At 38.3% G+C, this 21,317-nt stretch overlaps 1 protein-coding gene across 2 annotated transcripts in view; it reads right to left on the bottom strand.

The window, feature by feature from the left end:
- Positions 1–15,007: 15,007 nt before the first annotated feature.
- Positions 15,008–21,317, bottom strand: part of LOC135470443 (NUAK family SNF1-like kinase 1) — a 37,175-nt gene continuing 30,865 nt past the window's right edge. For both annotated transcript variants that reach the window (XM_064749397.1, XM_064749396.1), the window contains 3 exons: positions 20,019–20,138; positions 17,849–17,981; positions 15,008–17,482 (listed from right to left, as the gene is read on the bottom strand). In XM_064749397.1, coding sequence (XP_064605467.1) covers positions 16,254–17,482; positions 17,849–17,981; positions 20,019–20,138 — 1,482 coding nt within the window. In that variant the 3' untranslated portion in view covers positions 15,008–16,253. The remainder of the gene's footprint in view (positions 17,483–17,848; positions 17,982–20,018; positions 20,139–21,317) is intronic.

Below are 21,317 nucleotides of genomic sequence, written 5' to 3'. Positions count from 1 at the left end.
GTGGTAAATGCACCACCGAGACCAATTATCCTCGATATAGATCGGATATATACTCTTAGACGTTCGTATTCGTTGACTCCTAAACACTTTTTAGTTCGTGTTACAACATCTTTGTACATTTAACATCATGTACACCAAAGCATTTGGTAAAAATAAAATTTGTGCTGCGTTTGCCCACATTTGTTCTAACCCGAATAGTTTACGACATACACATTGTAATTATGTACGATTTCAACTTTTACTTTAAGGCTAAATATTGTATGTATGGGAGGTGTTTCTTGCGCAGAGGAAGTAAGAATCTGATGTTTACATCGTCACAATAGCATTCCTTGGGCCGCTATCATGAAAGTGTCATATTTGAACTCTCGACAGCATTGATGCAAAACCGCACCATACGTTATATGCAACGTTTTCATCAGTCAGGAAGGCAACTTAACTATATTATTCATGCGTGTTAACATATGGTTGTCAGATAAACCGATTTAACCCACTTCGTTTCACCGATAAATATCAACCATCAGTAGGCTTGCATTATACCACGATATCTACTGTAATTAATCCAACTGCTTGAACTTCACTTTTATCAAGCATGCGTTCAAAATGTATAAAATGTGCCTTTACGGACGACGTTTGTTTTTGTTCTATTTTGGTTACGTTTTGAGAAGTGCAGGAGTTACCAAGGTCGAAGTTAGGAATTTATAATACGTACCAAATTGTAGCCCATAATATACTCTTTCCGTTGGGGTTGAACCACTTTAGTTTACCCTATTTCAGAAATTGGAATTTAAGCCGATTCATTTAACCTAGACTTACAGAGGGTTAAAAGATAATTATATGCTCTTTAACTGCTTACTTGACAGTCCATTGTTGTTGACCCGACTGTTACAATATAATTAAACAACGTACACTGTCGTGTTGCAAACACTGTCGTGCCGCCAGCTGCTCTCTGTACAGAAGTAAAACATACAAACCATGCCTGAAGTTTATTTGGAAGCAGGGAGATAGTGGAGAGATATTTAAACTATACTTACGTGTTTTTTTGTAAAGCTGTATTTTGCCGAAAGGAAATCGTAGAGGAAACGTGCCCATTATGTGTGCATGGTGTCAGGGTAATATGGAGGAGAAAGCCACTGGAAATGACACAAACTTTATACTAGAACATATCAAAGACATTCGACGTATGTACGATTTGACAGTTGAGTTCTTGAATGTGGACATTAGATTTTAACATATACAGAAGACATTAAAACGCAGAAATTTGCTGACCTATTTATATGATATATAGGATTCTTCGCATAGCTCGACTGCATGAGGCATGTATGGAATGATATCGACGGCATGGCTGTTGCGTCATATTCACTGTAGTCGGGGACATGTGATGAAAAAGATGAGGACAGCGCAAGAGAAGGACGATGTGCACAATACAATGGCTGTTCGTGACCTAACATCGGAAAGCTTAAGGGCACAATGACACCGCAGTCGACAAACAATATTTCAATGCTATGATATCGCAAGTATTTGAATTTACCACTATTTTATTTTTAACATATAAGCGTATAAATGGGTAGGCCCTTTAACAGCTCACATCATGAGTTTAGCACCTGGAAGGAGACAATATAAGGGACAATGATTGCTTTATACAATGACGAAATAATCGTGCATGTAAATCATCATCAAATTGTCCTTTTAAATTACTTGTATATAGGACCAGTAATGGACAGAGGACAAAAGATGTGTCATAATCCGTTTGTAACGTGTATTATGCTTCATTACTTCATGTACAAAAACACTAATTTAGAAAGAAACAAATCTCCGGCCGTCGGACTCGAACTCATGAATGCACGAAAGATAAACCACATTGCCCTTAGAATCACTGTCATCTACCGAAGAGTAGAACAATCTTGTAAGTGAGATAAAAACATTTATCAAGATATGTGATAATCATAATTTGAGGTCACCTGAAAGGTATATTTTTCTTGCCACTCCGCTGATATGATTAATTGTGACTACATTTCCTATGGCTATAGACTTTTGCAACAAAAAAATCAATGCGAATTAAGGCCTATACTCGACGATTCGCTGGGTGTTATTATAACAATAACATCACAGATCATATTTAGGTATTTATGTGCTATGGAAAGAGAATTAAAAAGGCGTATTATATACTAAAGAAAACCTTTTATTGAACTGTAAAAGAAATAAAGGAATAGCCTGAAGGAGATGTTTAAATTATTATGGAAATGGGCGATTTGAGAACATTATTAATATCAGTTTCACACACACTTACTTCAACCACCATATCCCTGGGCCAATATTACCCTTGCTCCACTGAATGCATGTATACAAGTGATAATTCAGCGTCTCGCGGAAGTCTTTACCTTCGTCAGACACAGGTGTGAGATATGAATAAAATAAAGTGATAGCCATATAAATAAACCACAAACAAATGGGGACAAGAATGTAAGTGGTCAACAAAGAGAAATTTTCAGTTCTATTCGAACATGATTATCAACATATCTAATAGTATAAACAAACTAGTTAAACTATACCATATGTTTTGAAGACTTGGGCTAGGTTAATAGTCTTGTGTTGTTGGTTTGTTTTCGTTATATGTGTATTTCCTAACATCGTATAATTCTCACGTTCTCTCCCTGTGTTTACTTTGTGTGATATAGTAGAACTGTTATATATTAACTTTGGTAGCTTGTAGGCCATATAAATTGTTAAATATTGCAGAATTCTTTATCCTTGAGAGCTAAGCACTTGTAGGTGTATGTGAGTATATCTGGAGTTTGGGCGGCAGGTGCTCTCTTGATTTATCAGGTGTGTACATCCTCGTTTTTGAAGCCAAAGCGTCGCACATAAAAACATTAGTACCCATGAGAATGGTCCCTGTGATGGTCATATGAGAGTGGAATAATTGGTAGATATGGCGGGCAAGGGCGGGGGCGTTACAACGACACTCGGCTCAAAAAACACACGCTTAATGCATTTCAATCTGCACACGTGATTGTGAGGATACACATCTGGTTGTGACACACACGGCAAATTTGTTTAAATTAATAAATTAGTTTTAACGCTCTAAGGCCAGAAGTCCAAGTCAGGTGTTTACCCTTTGTGTAACTGTGTACGATGAGCACAGGAAGAGACCGGGGTCCCCGTTTGCGATTCCTCAGCCATGTTTGCTGACTTGGGATATGATGTCGTGTTGCCGTGTGATGGGACATCATCAGCTCCAGGCAGAGATCCCCCACTGGAGAGGAAAGGTGTACACATCACCAGGCTCAGACACGCTCTCCTCTCTAAATAAGACCTTGTTGGCTATATAACAGCGCCAGGAGCGCTCAAATATCGTAACCCTTCGGCCAAATATTATCCATCGCACGAACAAGGCTTCCTGGAAATATTGCAGTGCGTCTGCGAATACACATATGCCACTAAGACAACACAATTTGACACCCCGAAAACGAGGAGAATTTTGGTCACCTTTTCGAATTATTTGCTAACAGATCACAATAAACATGGCTGTGACATTTAAAATATGTTCTACACAGACAGGGTCATCTGGACTATTTCCAGATGTATGTCGGTGAATGTGTGATATTCCCAGTCTAAATGTCGTGGACATGATTGTATATTCACACGCTATTGTTGAAATTTGCATAATACCTCAACAACTGACTGGTGTTACCTCAAACTGTTAAAACTAATTTTCTTCAGAATTATGCAACCAATCAGTTTACAAAACTTGGCAACACTTGGTTATATCAGTATAAACAGTGATATAATAATGCAAAACTATAGGCACTGTCCACGGTCTTCATGGGCAAACATTGTAGGCAGGATATATAAATGGCACATTTGTTTTTAACCCAGTATGAACGGATTATATATATATAAATATGCTTCATGGACATTTATTATACTTGGCCTGCTACTTTTTAACATGTTACGATGGCTGACTGAACACCAAGTATGCTGGCATGTACATATACATAACTAAGACAATTACACATAAGGTATATAGGTAATAGTCTAATATCGTGTACAGAAGTGGTTATCATTGGTTATATAGCATACGTCCTGCGAAGGTGATTTTAAAAAAAAGGAGGTTGTACAAGTTAAGGTTGATTGTGGATGCCTTTAGAAATGATTGTTCAGCGATGTTTCCGCTTGGTCAAGTGGGAGTTATTGCTAATGGTTCAACAATCTAACGTTTTCTTCTCTGTCATATTTTTTATTCAGCATTCACACAGGCAAATATGATTGCAGAATTGCCTGTAAATGGATAACCGCATTTCAGTTTACATGATTAATATTATTTAATAAGTGCAAGCATTATAATAGATCCGAGTAAATCAACTGGATTGAAGGTCTGTCCGGCTTTTATTCCTTTATCAAAACGCCCAAATTTCATTACTACCTTGTTTAAAGCCAGGGCCACCTGCTGAGCTTCCCTTTGATTAAACGTTGACATCGGCAAATTGACGCCACATGAACCCATTGACGTCAAATTCTCTCGGATGTTTTGTTGGTGTCCACAGGTCAGAGTAAACAGTTACATACAGCATCATACCCTGTTGCATCATTAGGGTAAGAAAGTCGATGAAACACTTCGGGTTTTCTCACAACCAGATAGCGTCTTTTCTGCGTAAGTTCAACTTTTAACATCGGGAGTGTTGAAGTTTCGAGGCCATGCTACGACAAAATTTGATGATAGTTAATTGAGCTAATACGCACCAGAAAGGACGTGCCGAGGCCTGTGACATTCCCACATGAGACAATGTTTCTCCGCCTGTAACCTTGCCGTTAATTTGAGATAGGTGTGCCGTGAATACGACCTTGACACTGACCGATGGTATAATTACTCTATCCTGTTCGCTAGATAAAACGAGGGAAGGGTTCTGCTGTCCATGAACACAAACACAACTTAGTAGTACAGAGTCAGCTAAAATAATTTATCTTACTTGAAACTATATATGTAATTAAAAGTCCAAGGTGTGCACATATAAACATGTGTATCATTGTTTACATGTTAATGCAAATGACCACATAAAAGTGCTCACAGATTCCTCCACATGTTCTGTTCGTATATACATCCATTTTGAGAAATTGTGAGATTGTGAAAAGTACATACAAATACTACTTAAAGTAACTAGAAGGAAACATTACTATTATTTACATGTAGAAGTTTTGTGTCCAGAAGTTAATGTTTCATGAGTTAGTATCTAACTGCTTTATCCATTTATGATGCAGCTAGATGAGATGATGTCTATAAAAAAAATTTGATTCTTTTCAAACTTCTCTCCAAGGGCATAAGGATGTTTGATCGGTTTCTTCGAATGGCACAATATTTTCGAGAATATCTCCTCGTGTGTGTGCTTGATATGAGATGTCCCCATTTCAAGCCATAATTTCACAACATTTTTAGATTAAAAAGGTGAATAAATAGGGAAATATCTAAACGCATACTGTGCAGTCTGTAGGGATATGGGTATGCGTGCAGTCCGAGATGAAGTGACCGCACGTGTTGCTTGTCGGGTTAAACACGTGTGTATGGAACCGGTACGGAAGCCATATTCCATCCGGGCCACCGAATAACAGCTTGGTTACATTTGGGTCGCTATGGACATGTTTAAGATATCACGCTACGTCGCCATAATCCGGTCTGTCTCAAACAGTTTCTTACAAAAATTTCACGGAGTGTTTTCAACAGACGCTGTTTGCTTCCATCATCCGCGTTTAAAATTCTTGGGTTATATTTCTTCAAATGTTGAGCGCACATTTACGTTTCTTATCAATCAGAATTTCCGTAACACTCATATATGTTTTGTTGTAAACTCTTTAAACAACGATAAATACCTCTATACAAAAAGTGCGGTTGAGAAATAAGAGCGAATTTACAGTCCTATATGGGTTAAATTGCATAAGTGCATGGAAAATCTTCAACGATATAGACACAGCTTTGGGAAAACATTATGAATTTTGAAAACTGGATTCTAAATAGACAAATCTAATCCATCCATGTTTCAATCCAGTAAATTATGCTTTGCGTTTGTTTTTGGCCATATTCGTCGTCGACGGTCAAGGGCGCGGGATTTGTCCGGCAATTCAAGCAATGTTTCCTTGGCCATCGGGAAAATCATGCGCTTCACTGGCCGTATCTATGGGCGGATAAAATGTCCTGCCAATTTGAGCGAATGTGATAAGCAATTACATGCATCTCAAACTGTCCAATTCTCAAGGGAAGGTTTATTCGCTTGGCCGAGATAGTTTGGCGTGGTCTTTCCTGCACGTGTGCTATCTTCCGTACGATGCAGATAGACATTCGACCGAGGAATTTAACTGTTTGGTCTCCACACGCTTGCCTGCTTGCCGTACGTGATGTTCTTTCGAAGATTTACCCAGAGGATGCACAGTCCGATGTCCCTGTCCGTAAAGCACTGAACACTGAAACCTGGGCATAAGGAATGGTCTTAAACACCTCAACAGCCGCACCCATGCCCCCTGTCTGTTCTGTTAAGCTTACACAAGTTGACCTCCTTCCTTCAACAATGGTATACCTACACATATACACAACACCGGTTATGCGATAACAGTTGGGCCATGACATATTGGTTTTCTTTCTTATGGAAATATTTTTTCTTATGTGCAATAAGTTTACAATAACAATCTTACTTAACATCATTGACTTCGTCGATCATTCATAGAAATCAGTGGATATTGTTCAACGAAGATATAAACGGTTTCCCAGAAGTCATGGATTAGTTCTAAGTTGCAAATTTTCTATATTAATTATATATACAGATAATGGAGACAATGTAAAAATAAACATTGTTGTCATTTTACATTTTTCCCCAATACAAGTAATTAACATGTCATTAGCGTATCATTGACAGACGTCTCTAAAAAGAATACGATACGGCAAAACATCATTCCTTCACAAAAGATTGACAAACACTGATGTTGCTGCCAAGAAATGGCATGAAGCCAGTGATGTCACTAGAGAACAGGGTGCTAAGCGACGGCGCATTAAAACGAATCATCTTTGTCCACGGCATGTGGCAATCTGTGATGTTACGCCATAGGAAATCACCTGCTATATATGATTTACATAACACTGACTGTACTTTACTTACATACAATGCCGTAAAATGTGTGTTGATGAATAAAAATCCACCATGAAATAGAACTGTTATTGGTATGTCGTACATTCTACTAAAACAATGCATGAGAGTGTTTATGATTGGCTTAAGTTAGTGCCTGGTAATAGTCAGTTATTTATGTATGATATCTATATGGAAGCTGTGTTTAGAGGTCATGTGATCTCGTGTTACCCGTGTGTATACATTGTTTTTGGGCGAGGCTCTACCGTTTATCTAGCCTCCTAGGACTGACCGACATCACGTCTTCAGTATTTGTCGTCTTGGACTTTATCTGGAGTGTCTTTGTCCCCAATAATCATCGGGGCAGCCGACACAGCTATCTTGGTGTCCTTATGAGGACAATACCGGGCTGGAGCTTGATCTAAAACACGCTTCGGCCTTGAGTCAATTTTTCCAGTGCTCATCAACAGCCAGTTGACAAGTTGTCCATAGATTCCGGGGATTAAAAACTGTCAAGAGTGAAGTGCCATATTGGTGATAATCAAGGTTACACCATGAATATATATATATCTTAGCTCACGAGAAATGGCACGATATTTTGGTACTGTTTTAATTCAACAGTTTATAGCTGTTATCTACATTTAGGTTATACAGACTAATTACAAATTGTAAAACGTTGTGTTAACGTTGTGAAAATAAATAATCAGCCCGGCTTTAGTTACTTTAATTACTGTTTGGAAACTAAAGAATTTTTTTCTAAATCGGCTTAGCTGTTTATGGCATCCTGTTTGTGAAATAGCTATGTGTTATTACACACTTGAAATCATTTGGCCAGCTGACTGAGTCCTTTCTGTTTACATGTACTCAACATTAAAGTTAGTAAGCAGAAAATATTTAGAGGACAGATTTCATATAATAAAGCACATTTGGCTATATTCTAGACTGTATTCTTGTATAATATAAGCGAGAAATAAATAGGTAGATAGATTAATCAAATATTAAGAAAAGTACACACTTGCAAAGCATTATCTGGTGTTGTGTTTGTCAGTTTTGAGCGAGAGATGTTGTCATTCTTATGTTTGCAATGAACAGACATGTAACGATTAAATTAGCACTAACTCGGAACTCCAAGCAATTATGCTAGGTCCAAAATACGAACTCTTCGTAGCGTGTTACATTCCTGTTTGCATGGATGTCTAGGGCACTTAACAAAGAATAACGACAATGTGTATAGATTTCTCACCCTCACCTCACATATTTTACCACTCATGCAGGGAAATGTGTTAAGCTATGAAAATATGCTGGTTTACTTTAGGAAGACAACAAATATTATCCATGACACTCATGATCGCCACCCAATGGTGGTAGTGTTATCTATGGTGGCACATTGGAGATCTGCAAAAATCTAATACAAAAGCAGTCTTACACATGAAGATCCATATGTTATACATGTTTACACCTTTACTTTGTTCTTTGGACATTTTTTTTCACACAAATGTAGATTATGAGCTTGGTTTTATGATTGTTAGCTTGTTTTATGAAAATAAATTGTTAATTTCAAAGCTGATTATGGCGATTAATACAGGATTGTAAGCAATGATCCATTTCGGTAATGGAAGGTCTCTACATTTATTAATTGAGAATATACGAGGTCAGTGCCAAACCTTGGGCCACTTTTATAACATTGTCTTTTCTATAAATTTGAAAGGTTTTCATGTTTTATCGAATATCAACACATTACAAATTATTTTTCTATAAATATGTGCAGCAGCTGATGAAAATTCACACAATATGCTTTTGTCTTTTCTATAATATGTGAAATCTTGAGGAAATCAGTATTATAAGTTACCGGACATGAAGCCATCATGTGTGTGTACATATATATAGTGTGACTTCGTGTGGCAGTCCATGCCGCCAAAGTGCTGCCGAGTTATCATACCGAATACACCAGGTATGACACCCCACCATGGCCACAAGTGAGGCAAGTACCATTTGACCCAAGCCCGGGTTGATTCAAGGTGTCCCGACTTCGAATAGGACACCCTATAAGCATAATGGCATCACTTGATGGTATAAGTAACTCAAGTTTAGTCCTATATTTAAAGAGCGATATCATATACCATTCTGGTATAATTCTGTCCCTCTGGGCTACCATACAATACACCCGTCAATGTCGTGTGTACTTTTAACGGGTTTACTGTGACACATTGAGCATCAGCATGCATCTCATCAGTGCGTCCGGCGTCATGTAATTTTATCTGGAGTGTCAAAGAAGACTGCTAACAAACAAACAGAAATTAAACAGCCAATACTTCCCCGCTCCCCAATACGACCTGCAGGTAAGGATTCGTCAAGTAAATATCAACCACCTTTCACATAATATTTGTCGAATACTTCTTAGGTTGTGAAGTGCGCTAGAAAATCATCAAAGGAGAAATGGTAACACGTGGCCCTTTTATTCCGTTTTATTTTATTATTAAAACATAAATTTTATTTATGTGTGTTGCAGTTAAGCAAAATCAGTTACAATAAAACTCTTCTGTTTCTTCTCAGCCACCACAGAAAATTTCACCATAAATAAATGCCCGAGCCAATATATTTTACATGCTGTATTATTTTGATTGATTACTAATTCACAATTTCATATGAAAAAACAAAATAAAAGCTACCCTTCATGAGAATACCATCGAAATGTCAACTTCATTGCATGTCTCGTAAGAAATAAACTAAAGCATGTAGTTTTTAGTGAACTCACGGCATTGATCTTGTGGTGTTATACAAGTATGTGATAAAAACACTTTACATCAGCATCGACGAGCACTTTAACGTAAAAGAGATCTGTGAGCCTATGCAGTTGGAATATTTACATAGGACCACATATCCAGATTGGACGAACAAGCCGAGAATTGTTTTAGTTCTTTGTCTGTTTATGCCATATAGAAATTTGTTTTGCCCAGTTATGTTTTCTTTGTTTGACACCACGCGTTTAGTCAAATTTTAGTTGGCATTGATTGTTTGTTTCTAACATTATTCTATTGTCGCGAAGACTGAGTGTTTACAATTAATGTTTACAATGCCCTTTGGGCACTAATGTTTGCAGGTCACACGACGGATAACACTTTCAGTATCCTATCCCGATCCTGGCAAACACGCACTAGATTAGCAAAGCACATATGTCACCATCAACCACTGGACAAATATGCTTTACAGTAATTCACTTCCACTTGACAACACCATCAGTTGGTTAGTCCCATAACTACATACTGTGTTACCACAGCTTGGTGTAAGTCAGCACTTGATAGCTTTGTTGCTTTTCCTGGCTTCACAATTCATGTTCGGGAGTATTCTAAAAAAGATCTTGCATTTGCTGCTTATCATGAGAATCAGTTTACTTCGGCATCTAACAACACAGTTTTGATCATTGAAACATAATGACCATTTTGTACACCAGATTATTCTGTACGCCCGGTTGCAATGTTTCCGTAACAAAAGGGAAAATATATTATCTATTGCAATGCTGAGACTTTCAGGGAAGGATTAGGAAGCATCGTACCCCATGAATGTCAGAATATTGCCTGACAACGTAAATTCTGGGTAAGTCATTGAACAACAAATTTCAGCAATAATTACGGAAAGGAACATATTAAATATAATGATTAAAATTTTAACTTAAGTTTAAAGGCGCTTCGTGATCCCGGGGACAGGTTTTCCTATTTACACCGATTTTACGAGTGTCTCACAGAGGGTGAGACAAAACCATATCCGGTTATGGAATCTTTAAGGGACAAAGGACTGGAGACAACATCTCTTCCCGATGTTAGTTGTATTATTTGAAACAAAAGAAACAAAAGCAGAGCCGGGATTATCTGACAGATGGGAAACTGATCACAGAATAGCGTCCGCACACCAAAACGATTCTGCTTGGCTTGTGTTTGATTACCTACTTTTGGGTCACACAGGAGATGTGATATCTCTCGTTTGCCGATGGCCCTTATGGAAAAACAAAGATATGAAGTGACGATGGTTTCGTGGATGGTTTACTCTGATCACTGGGGGACACGGAGACGTGGGAAGCACATCCTTCCTTCCCACACCCGTCCGATAGCAGCCTCCCGCTGCCGACTGGCTTCTGTTTAAAGGAGGTATAGAGGAGAAGAAGTGGGAGTGGGAGGGGGAGGGGATCATGAGACTCTAACTGTCCTGCGCATCAAACCAAATGTTTAGCCGGAAATCAAGATGTAGGTTCAAGGTGTAAACCGTGTTGATCGTCGAACCATTTCTCCGTCAGCTGGGCTGTATTTACTCTGAAGAACCCCTGTAACAGAAATGTATCTGAGACACGAGGGAGAGGTTGAATGTCAACGAAAGGCCAGTGGAGATACACGGACAGGTGTTGACAAGGCCTGCTGGTCGACGGATCACCGGAGATAATGTCCCATCATTCTGGGCTGTATGACCAGCACGGTCAGACACCCACTGGTCCTGCCCACATCGTCTAAGTTAGGAAAAGCCAGGGGATACTATCGGCGATGGCAGGACATGTATCCGGGTTGTAATGGGTGGAGGAATCAAATTTTCCTGGCAGAATGTTCCATTTATAACTTAACATAACGCACAATACTCATATCATACTTGTCACATTACTGGACTCTTTGTAGGCACATTCATTGGTTTCCAGAGTATATACCTCCTTGTGATGTGCTTCAATACCAAAATATACCAACAAGGCCATTACCCTTTTTTAAAGTATCCCCCATTCCGATGTCTTAGTTGGAATACATATGTATGCGTGACGACAGCTGCGATATAACATCGGCATTAAACAATTAATGTTTCTACTATTCATAAACTAGTTATTATCTTTGAACTGAGCAGTCTGAAAACATTTGTATCAATCATTATGTGACCCGATTACACTATGGATAAAAAGATTCGCATCAGTTTTGCGGCGGATCTTGCACAAAAATCCATTGTTTTACGATTCACACTTCGCAGCTGCATGCTTTTAATTGACAGTATGCAAAGTCAGAACTGCTTTCACAACATTAACATCAGTTCGACATCTTATCCCAGAACTCATTTGTCCAACAGGTCCCTTTTTATACTGTCATCAATAATTCCCAGTCTATGCTCTAAAGTCTATATTCACAGCCGCGAGAATAGAATCCAATCCCATCTAGTTATTTATTTATCTATTTGATTGGTGTTTTACGTCGTACTAGAGAATATTTCACTTACACGACGGCGGTCAGCTTTACGGTGGGAGGAAACCGGACAGAGCCCGGGGGAACACACGACCATCCGCAGCCCAAACAGTTATTAAATTATGCCAAGTTAAGCTAGAGTAAATTAACAATAACTACATATAAATGAGCAAAGATTGTCGGTTCCCAATAAATTCTGGAAGACATTAGTGAGATACCACACATAAAATTCCAATCAAACTTCAATGTCACATTCAAAGTAGGGCGAAATATAGTCCTTTACACTAACACTATCTCTCATGAAGAGAAACCACACAAGAAAACACGATTAGTTATACACAAACCAGCTATTTTCAATGGAACGCAGGCTGGCATACTATGATAGATTTTCCACATTGTTATGGACGTATATAAAATTCAGGAGTCCAGTTCAACTACATAAACTGGACTTTGATCCCATCAGGTACCGCATTGAAAGTACAAAGCGTTAAATTCGGCGTCCTCGCACAAAATATCGTATAAAAGGATGTTTCGGTTCATTAGTCCTAGACTTGTTTGCAAAGCACTCATCTATCATAGCTTTAGAAGAAGAAAAAAATTCATGTCAGAAATGTTGGACCGAGCATGTCCAGCTAGAAGCAAATCGGCGAGTTTTCATGGATGACGATATATAGCATAATTTTTATATTTATACCAAATTTAGAACTTTTAAATTGAAAATGAATGCCAAACATTTGGAGTGAGCGACGCACAATCCAGCTTTAATAAGTCTTGACCACATGTTATTCGTTTGTTGTAACACCGCGAAACCTTTTCGTTATCTACGTGTGACTTAACAAGTACACAGAAGATTTCAGTTTGAAAAGGATTGGTAACAGATAACTGGGGTTCTTCATAGCAAATGTGTCCCCACATACGTCACGTATACATGTACATTCTGCCTACTGACGGGTTTATAGCGCTTTGGATGAGAATGTTAATTTCCAACAGTATCGTTTTATAGGCCTGTTTTCAGCAGGCCTATATATATACGAAAGTAATTAAGTTATGTGATTGGGTGAGTATTCAACGCCGTACTATTTCACTTAATCCACGGCGGACAGGTTTATGTGTTGAGGAAACGGGACAGAGGCCATATCCTACAGACGAACCATCGGCAGTGCGACAGGAAGTCGTCTGAACTAATTGTGTTGACTAAGTTTTACGCCATAACATAACTAAATAGGTGAGCTTGTCAATCTGTTAACATTTCCTTTGTGTCTGCATGTATGGGTATAGTTTAACAATTTTGGTTATAAACGTTCGATGTGATTCCACGTTTAGTTGAGCGTATACTAGGGCAGATCAATAACTTTACCCTGAGTACAGTGCCTATGGTGTATCCAAACATTCCTCAAACCAATGGTCAGAATGCTACAATTCTATGTATAGGTATATTCCATAATTTCAGGGATAGCTTATATAACTGACTATTTAACGCAATGCCCAAGGGGTTATATTTTTTTCACCAAATACGACTGGAGTCGATTTTATGGGCGGAGGAAACAGGAATGTCCTAGATAAATCACCGGCCTTTGGGAAATTATTTATGAACTGTCCACGTGTGACACTAAGGCGATTGCAATTACCATAACAAATGTTATAGACATAATTTGCAATGGTATTTACAATAAAGTGAGATAAGAATCGCTTTGTGAGCCAGAGCTATCAAAGTCTGTATAACAGTATACCTAGTGCTATATTGTTCGTCGATTTCGGAATACATGGGATAAAACTCGGGTCGGGTTACACCACATGTATACTTTAAAAATGGTACTTGTTGATGTCTTGCTTGGTGCTCAGCACTGAGTTGGTTAGAGCAAGGGTTGACCCAGGGTCAGTATAATGTAACTGGGTGGGGTGTCATGGTTGGTGTGTTCGGCACGATACTTTAGTGGTGGTAGCATTTTGGCAACTTGGACTCTCCCTGCCACAAGAGGACACAGTATATGAACACACCTAATGATTCCTCCTCGTCATACGCCTGAAATATCGTTAAGTGTGTCAGTATAATGTGACTGGGTGGGGCGTCATACCTGGTGTCTTCGGTAAAACCCTGAGCATACACCTAATACAGATAAACATTCTACGCGCTAACAGTTTCTTATAACTGTAACCCATTTCGCCCACATCACGGTTGGGGGTAAAGCCCATACACTGTGTTTATCCACATCGACAGCCACTTCAGAAATACAAGTGAATAATCCAAGTCCATGATCGCAGTTAAGTTGCAACTAACACACGAGTACCTGTTTCTAACGTGGCCTTCATAAAACCTGTAAACGATATCACAGAATTCCAGAACACCGCCAAATGTTTGCCATGCTATTTCATGTACATACATGCCCCAATCTATTTTTATCAGTTCTATGGTGATTTCTTTCCATAAGTCGTGTAATGACACACACTTAACTGAAAACAGTGAAGAAACAGCACACGAACTGCACGAACAAAACTCGCTATACAGGCCACGCCTTGAACAGTTTTTGCAGTATGATGTGCATCTAACCACCAACATATTCACCATCGCTATCAACATCTAACATCTCAACTTCCTTCCATACTTTTAAAAAGAAACACAACAAAACTGGTGAGAATGCTAAAGAAAGTTTTTATTTTGACACAAAAAAAATAAAGTGTTACAAAATTACATCCATAGACAAAATTTGGATCGAGACATGGCATGTAATAAATTAAACTCAACTCAAACGATTGCTTGTATAGTGTCAATAACATGAGTGAGCACACTGTATACAATTTTTGGACTTTCCCTCTTCTTGGATGGCATGACTTTGCAATGCATAGTTGTTTCATTATAATGCATACCGCTGGATTATAAGGCAATGACATGGTTTTAATGCATACATAGACAAATCAAATGATGTATAATCTTTGTTCATGATAATACTCAAATCATTGATCACTGAATCACAGAAAGTTTTGGTCAAAATCCATGACCTGGTGAAAGGTAAACATTTAGTCAGCCAAATATTCAGAGGGTTCACAGAGCAGAGACAGTTTTAATTTAACAAGCACATAAAGCATGTATCACCATGGAAACAATTCAACACTTAAACAGGGTGAAAATATAAATGCAACGAGTGAATATTGCTAAAGCACTGATGACACATTTATGGACAGGGTCACAATTCAAATCTTGCATGTTATGTCCACAAAATCATATTAATCCATTACAAGATAGTGTGACCAAAATATTAAGACTGTCTTAACAACAGTTTGCGTTTAACAGGTCAAGATCAAAGGACATTAACAGGTATAGTTTACATACAATGCAATTAAATTAAGATCAAAATTAACAATAGCCACCAAATGAGAAAGTTTTTAAGACAATTCAAAGCAACTTTTTTTGGACACAAAATAGGATGAAATGAGATCATACACATTGAGCAACAGCTACAATCTTTGCGAAGAGTTAAAGGTATCCTTCCAAAAAAGTACCTAGTTCAAGTTCACACAAAAAAGATGACAATATGGAATGTGGATTTAACACCCTTGGCTAATGTACAGCACATCAGGCTATATGTTTCAGACACAATATGGTTGCACAAAACTTTCACAAAGCAAATTAATCAGCAATTTTCGTATCTCACAACTCCAGCACTAGTTTTGCTGTTCCCTATTTTGGTTCACAAGTTCAGTACATTTCCACTGAAAGCCATCGGTTTGAGGGACAATGTACAGAGAAAGAGAACAAAAGTAATCCAATCATTCAAATATTGGACTTTCAACAGCAATGGCACAATCAATAAATACAACAAAAATGATGGGAATGTGAAGACGGACCAGTGGATTGATCTTTTGTAAATTACTATGTAAGTTTCACAAGGGATTTTCCCTTTTTTGATCAACCATTGTGTGTACAGTGCATATTACAGTGACTTTTTCATACACCTTTTATAGAACAGATTTCCAAGGCTTTCCTACAAATGTCTCTGGCTTCTTCAAGGTCAAGATCTTCAAAGACACAATCCTTGAAAGAGAGGTCTTCCTCAGAGACAGACATGCTATGGAATCTTGTTCGGCTGGAAATACTATCCTCTTCTGAATCCATGGATGTATCTGATGATGGTTTACTTGCAGGCTTTGTGGAAACACAGAATTTTGACATGAGATTTTCTCCCTCTGTGCTGTCATAGGAGAAGTCCAGAAGATCACCAGATGAATTGGATCCTTGGCTTCCCATGCTGTTTCTGTTCTTTTGGTCGTCAGTGTTTGATCTCTTTGGTCTTTTCAGGATCCCTCGCCGGACCGGAACTTTACTGATGTCCTCAGTTGACAAAGTACAAGGGGAAGACATATTTCTAGGAGTGTCCTCAGAGTTGTCCTCACTGGAGGTACTTTCTTTGGCTGCACGGTTACCTAACCGATCAAATCCTTGGTAGTTATCTAGAGAGTCTTTGGTTTGGACATCAGTAGAATACTGGAGAGCTAAAGATTCACTCAATAGGGTGTTTTGGTCATTTCTGTATTTTGGGACTTGAGATGTGTTTCTGGTATCTTCCTCTGAAACAGATGATATATCAGCGAGTTCATAGCTCAGGTCAGAGCTTACAGGCGAGACATGGCCTGGACTGGTGGCCGTCGATTCCTCCAGTCCACAGCTGCTGTCACTTCCACTGTATTTTCCTCTCTTCTTGAGTATACCACGAGGTGGTTTTTTGTCTACATCAAACAAAAATTTTGTTTCTTCACTGGAGTGGTTGGAGAGAGTATCAGAGCCTGTCTCCGAGCCTCCAACATCGCAATGAGATTTATAATGTTTTTTTCTTGCACCTTTGGAAGACTCATGGACGGAATCATTGAGATCAGAGAGTTTACAGGCTGCATCTCCTTTCTCAAAGGAGGCATCGAATCTATGGTCAGTGCTGTCTGCAATAGGGACAGAGTACTTTGAATTGTATGGAATATCATTGGTACCAATATTGCCTCCAGCCAGAAAGCTGAGAAAGGAGAATTGTGGGGTTGATGACAGGTAAGCTGCGGAAGGATACGGAGACCCAGAGGGAGTTGAGGAGTACCCTCTGTTCACCCACCAATGGTTGTCAATCTTCTCTAGGGTAGCTCTCTCTTCAGGGTTGGGCTTAAGGATTTTAGTTATCAGACTTGCCGCTTCTGAAATACAGAAAGAAACATTTACTATCACATGTATTTTGTGTTTACTTATTTGGTGGTTGTTTTCTGCTCTGTTGAATACTTTTGCAAGGTTTAGGACTGCAGGAAACTGGGCAGAGCTTGAAGGAAACAATGATACCTCACCTGGTAAAATTAACCACTAGGATGAGTGTACAATCAGTTGAGTACATGACCATGTTGTACTGGACTACATGTACATATATTACTTTTTCTTACACTTCTATACGAATGGACACCATTACACCATCATCCAAACTTTCTAAACAGCATATGGAAAGTGATGTACCCAAATGGATTATTTTCCTTTTTAATGAATTTGCCTAATTCTGATTAAGAAAAGCTTACCAGAGTGACAAAGGGGCACATAGTAATCAGCAGCTGAGATCTGTTTCTTGAGTGTCTTAAAATCAGACCCGTCAAATGGCATAGCACCATAGACTAAAGTATAGAGCAGGACCCCAAGACTCCAGCAGTCCACCTGAAACAATGAAAGCAAGACACATATGAATATCCTATATTTCAACAACCTATTTCAAGTCTAACTTAAGAGATTAATTAATTATGTACTTTGATAATTTGCAAATTTTAGGTCACTATTTTTTTGGTAATTTTTACTTCCCCAACTGCTTTAATGCTTCTTTTTAAATTAATTCTTGTGAATTAACGCCTAAATGCTCATGACATTTTTGCCATTGTTTTTTTTTTTTTTTTTTTTTTTTTAAAATTGGTGTTTTATGCTGTACTCAAGAATATTTCACTTATACGACGGCGGCCAGCATTATGGTGGGAGGAAACCGGGCAGAGCCCGGGGGGAAACCCACGACCATCAGCAGGTTGCTGACAGACCTTCCCACGTACATCCGGAGAGGAAGGCAGCATGAGCTGGTCTTGAACTCACAGCGACCGCATTGGTGAGAGGCTTCTGCGTCATTACGCTGCGCTAGCGCGCTAACCGACTGAGTTTTGGCATTGTAAAAAAATTTCCGATGACCATGTAACTTTCTGGGGATAAGGAAAGTAGATGTTACTGCTTGAGCACTGCCACTTGCTGTATTACATTCAAATTCATGATTACAAATACATCCCATTACAATAGTCATAAATAATTCTAAAAAAAAAATCAGTATTTCATTCATGATTGTGAATAAAATGTTCAAGTGCATATATATATATATATATATATATATATACATATACATATATTCATCTTCTGACAATTTAGGATATTACCGAAAGCCAGACCTGTTAATCTTTATGACTATCAAGGTACGCTTGTTCAGTAGGCATTTCAAACAATAGCCTTGTTGTAGCGCACATATTACCAAGGTCCATGAAACTACACTAAAAGAAATGTGCAATTTTTTATGAGCCTTGTAATGGTAAAAACAAACCAGCAAAGGCTATACTGACACCAGCTTATTTGGGACCACTTACATAGTGTCACACTACTAAATGGACTTACGGACTACATGTACATGTATATATTTTTTATGACAATGCTCAGGAATTGTTTTTCTGAAACGCTATCACAAGGAAATTAGCCTTACAAATAACAGTAATGCAAATAAATGGAAAACATTGCTTGTTTTCAAACAGCTATATCTAGAGCATCTTTTCAATATTAACTGGTCAAGCATAGATTTTATTATCCAGCAAACATAAATATCTGATAAATTACACAATACAAAGACAAGAAATCTGTTAGGGGTTAAGAAGTAAAATGATCTAATTTTTGTTTCTCTTTCAGTGATCTACATTTGCATTCCTGCATTAATTATCAGGAAATTATAATGGCGAGGTAAATGTGTGTGTGAGAGTGTGTGTGTGTATACATGCCAAGAAGCACATGTCACATGCTTTTGCTGAAGAGTTTTATTACTAAATTGCAACATCTGGTCGTGAAGAGTACAAATGTTTGTATGTTTGCGATTGTACTTCAGTTATTACCACTGCCGTATGTACTCCTTGATCCGGGATAGCAGCCAGGCTGTTACATTTCACATCAGATGGGAACATTCATATGGATACTGGATACTAAAGCATGCTAAAAAGGAACCCACACCTTCACTAATCTAAAGCAATATTGATGTAACTAGGCAATACCCTCAAGCAGTTTCCAAAAGGGCAAAAAGCCCTGCTGGCTCTTTGTGACCTTACTTCAGTTCAAATGTATAGTGACAAGGGGTAATGAAGCATAAAGGCCCTGCTACAGTGTATGTAACTTTGGATGAGATTCAAAGGTTTAACTGAAAAGTATTTTTAAGGTCAAAATAAGCTGCATCATTCCAGGAGTTGATGCTTATGTACCCCAGACAAACTAGCCAGAATTACTCCAATGTGTGGTTAATGTGCGGTTAATGTGTGAAGTAATGCAATTCATGATTCTTCGTGTATTTTGAATTATGATCATGAAATACTAAAGCACAAAGCTGGCAACCTATGTTAATTATAATATTTAACTCCTAATCCAAGTCTGTTAAAGAAAACATGACTGTATACATGTATATATTCTCACCTCAGGCCCAATGTAAGGCACTCCATTTACAATCTCCGGTGAAGCGTACAGGGGACTTCCACAGTAAGTTGTCAAGAGATCATTTCCCCCATAGAAATTAGACAAGCCAAAATCAGCAATCTGTAACAAACAGAAATCTAGAATGAAATCGGAATGAAGTCAACAGGAAGGCAACACTGAGCAAGGTAAAACAAGGGCTGATATAATGAAGTGTTGGAAGGTAGGGGTAATATCATCCAATGTATTGGATTGACTCCAGTGGGCGTAACAAAGCCTTATTGTTCCTACTGTGCCATATATATTTAACAAAGGCAGAGTAATGCATGCTCCGAACAAGAAGTGATTGTTTGAAATCAGCTGAAACCATTCTTGCTAACAGCCAGGTATATTGTCTAATTGGTGTGTGTTACATTGCCACCCCTCACTGTGGTACACACCTAGTTTGGAGATTTAACCCCTCCTCTATTCAATATTGCCAAAATTCTTCACATATCCTCAGTAATGTTTCAATACAGCATCACACAGCTTAGCCCATTAAAAAAACAGCAGGCAAACAACGCCTATGCATAAATCAGAAAAAGAATCCTGCAAAATCACTTTGTGGGAAATTTCAGGTTTAAACTTATTACTAACTTATGAAACTGTAGAACAATGCTCATGCTGTTTCTGAGTAATTCTTTATTCTGTTTGATATCCTGCGCATTCTCATGGCACTTGACAGAGACATCACAACTTGGCGACGCCCTTGTCTTCACGTGAGCCAAACTAAGATTTAGCCCGATCATCAACTGGAGTAAGATAACTGCCAAACAAACCAAACAAACCTAGCAAGTGTGTTAGCCATGCATTCCTGCCCATGTACAGCTTTACTTCATTACTCAATCATCTAAAAGATCCCTCCACACATGATTCAAGCGTGGGTGCTTAATTGTTGATACAGTGGATAACACGCTACTCCAGCCAGACATTTTCTCACCACAGATCTGGGAAAACCAGGCTGGAAGAACCACCCATTGTATGACAGCCTTGGATAATGTTAGCATGCCATAAAATTTCAAGAATGGTTATTGTATTTCAGCTGAAGTTTAGCATTTCTCAAGTGACACATTCTGATTGATTCGTCACTTCATAAGGCCACTTAAGATATTTTTGTGAAGTTTTATCAATTTCTTGCAGTAAATTTCTTGCATCACAAGTATCAATTTAAGGTAATTTACATGCTTCTGAAAGAGCATTTTCACATACCCAACTAAGTGAAATACAGACAAACTAACAATGTATTGTAAAATGGCCATGAAA

Source organism: Liolophura sinensis, chromosome 7 (genome assembly GCF_032854445.1).
Source record: "Liolophura sinensis isolate JHLJ2023 chromosome 7, CUHK_Ljap_v2, whole genome shotgun sequence".
NCBI lineage: Eukaryota > Metazoa > Mollusca > Polyplacophora > Chitonida > Chitonidae > Liolophura > Liolophura sinensis.
Note: the sequence above shows the minus strand (reverse complement) of the source record. Positions and strands in the feature narration are given on the sequence as shown.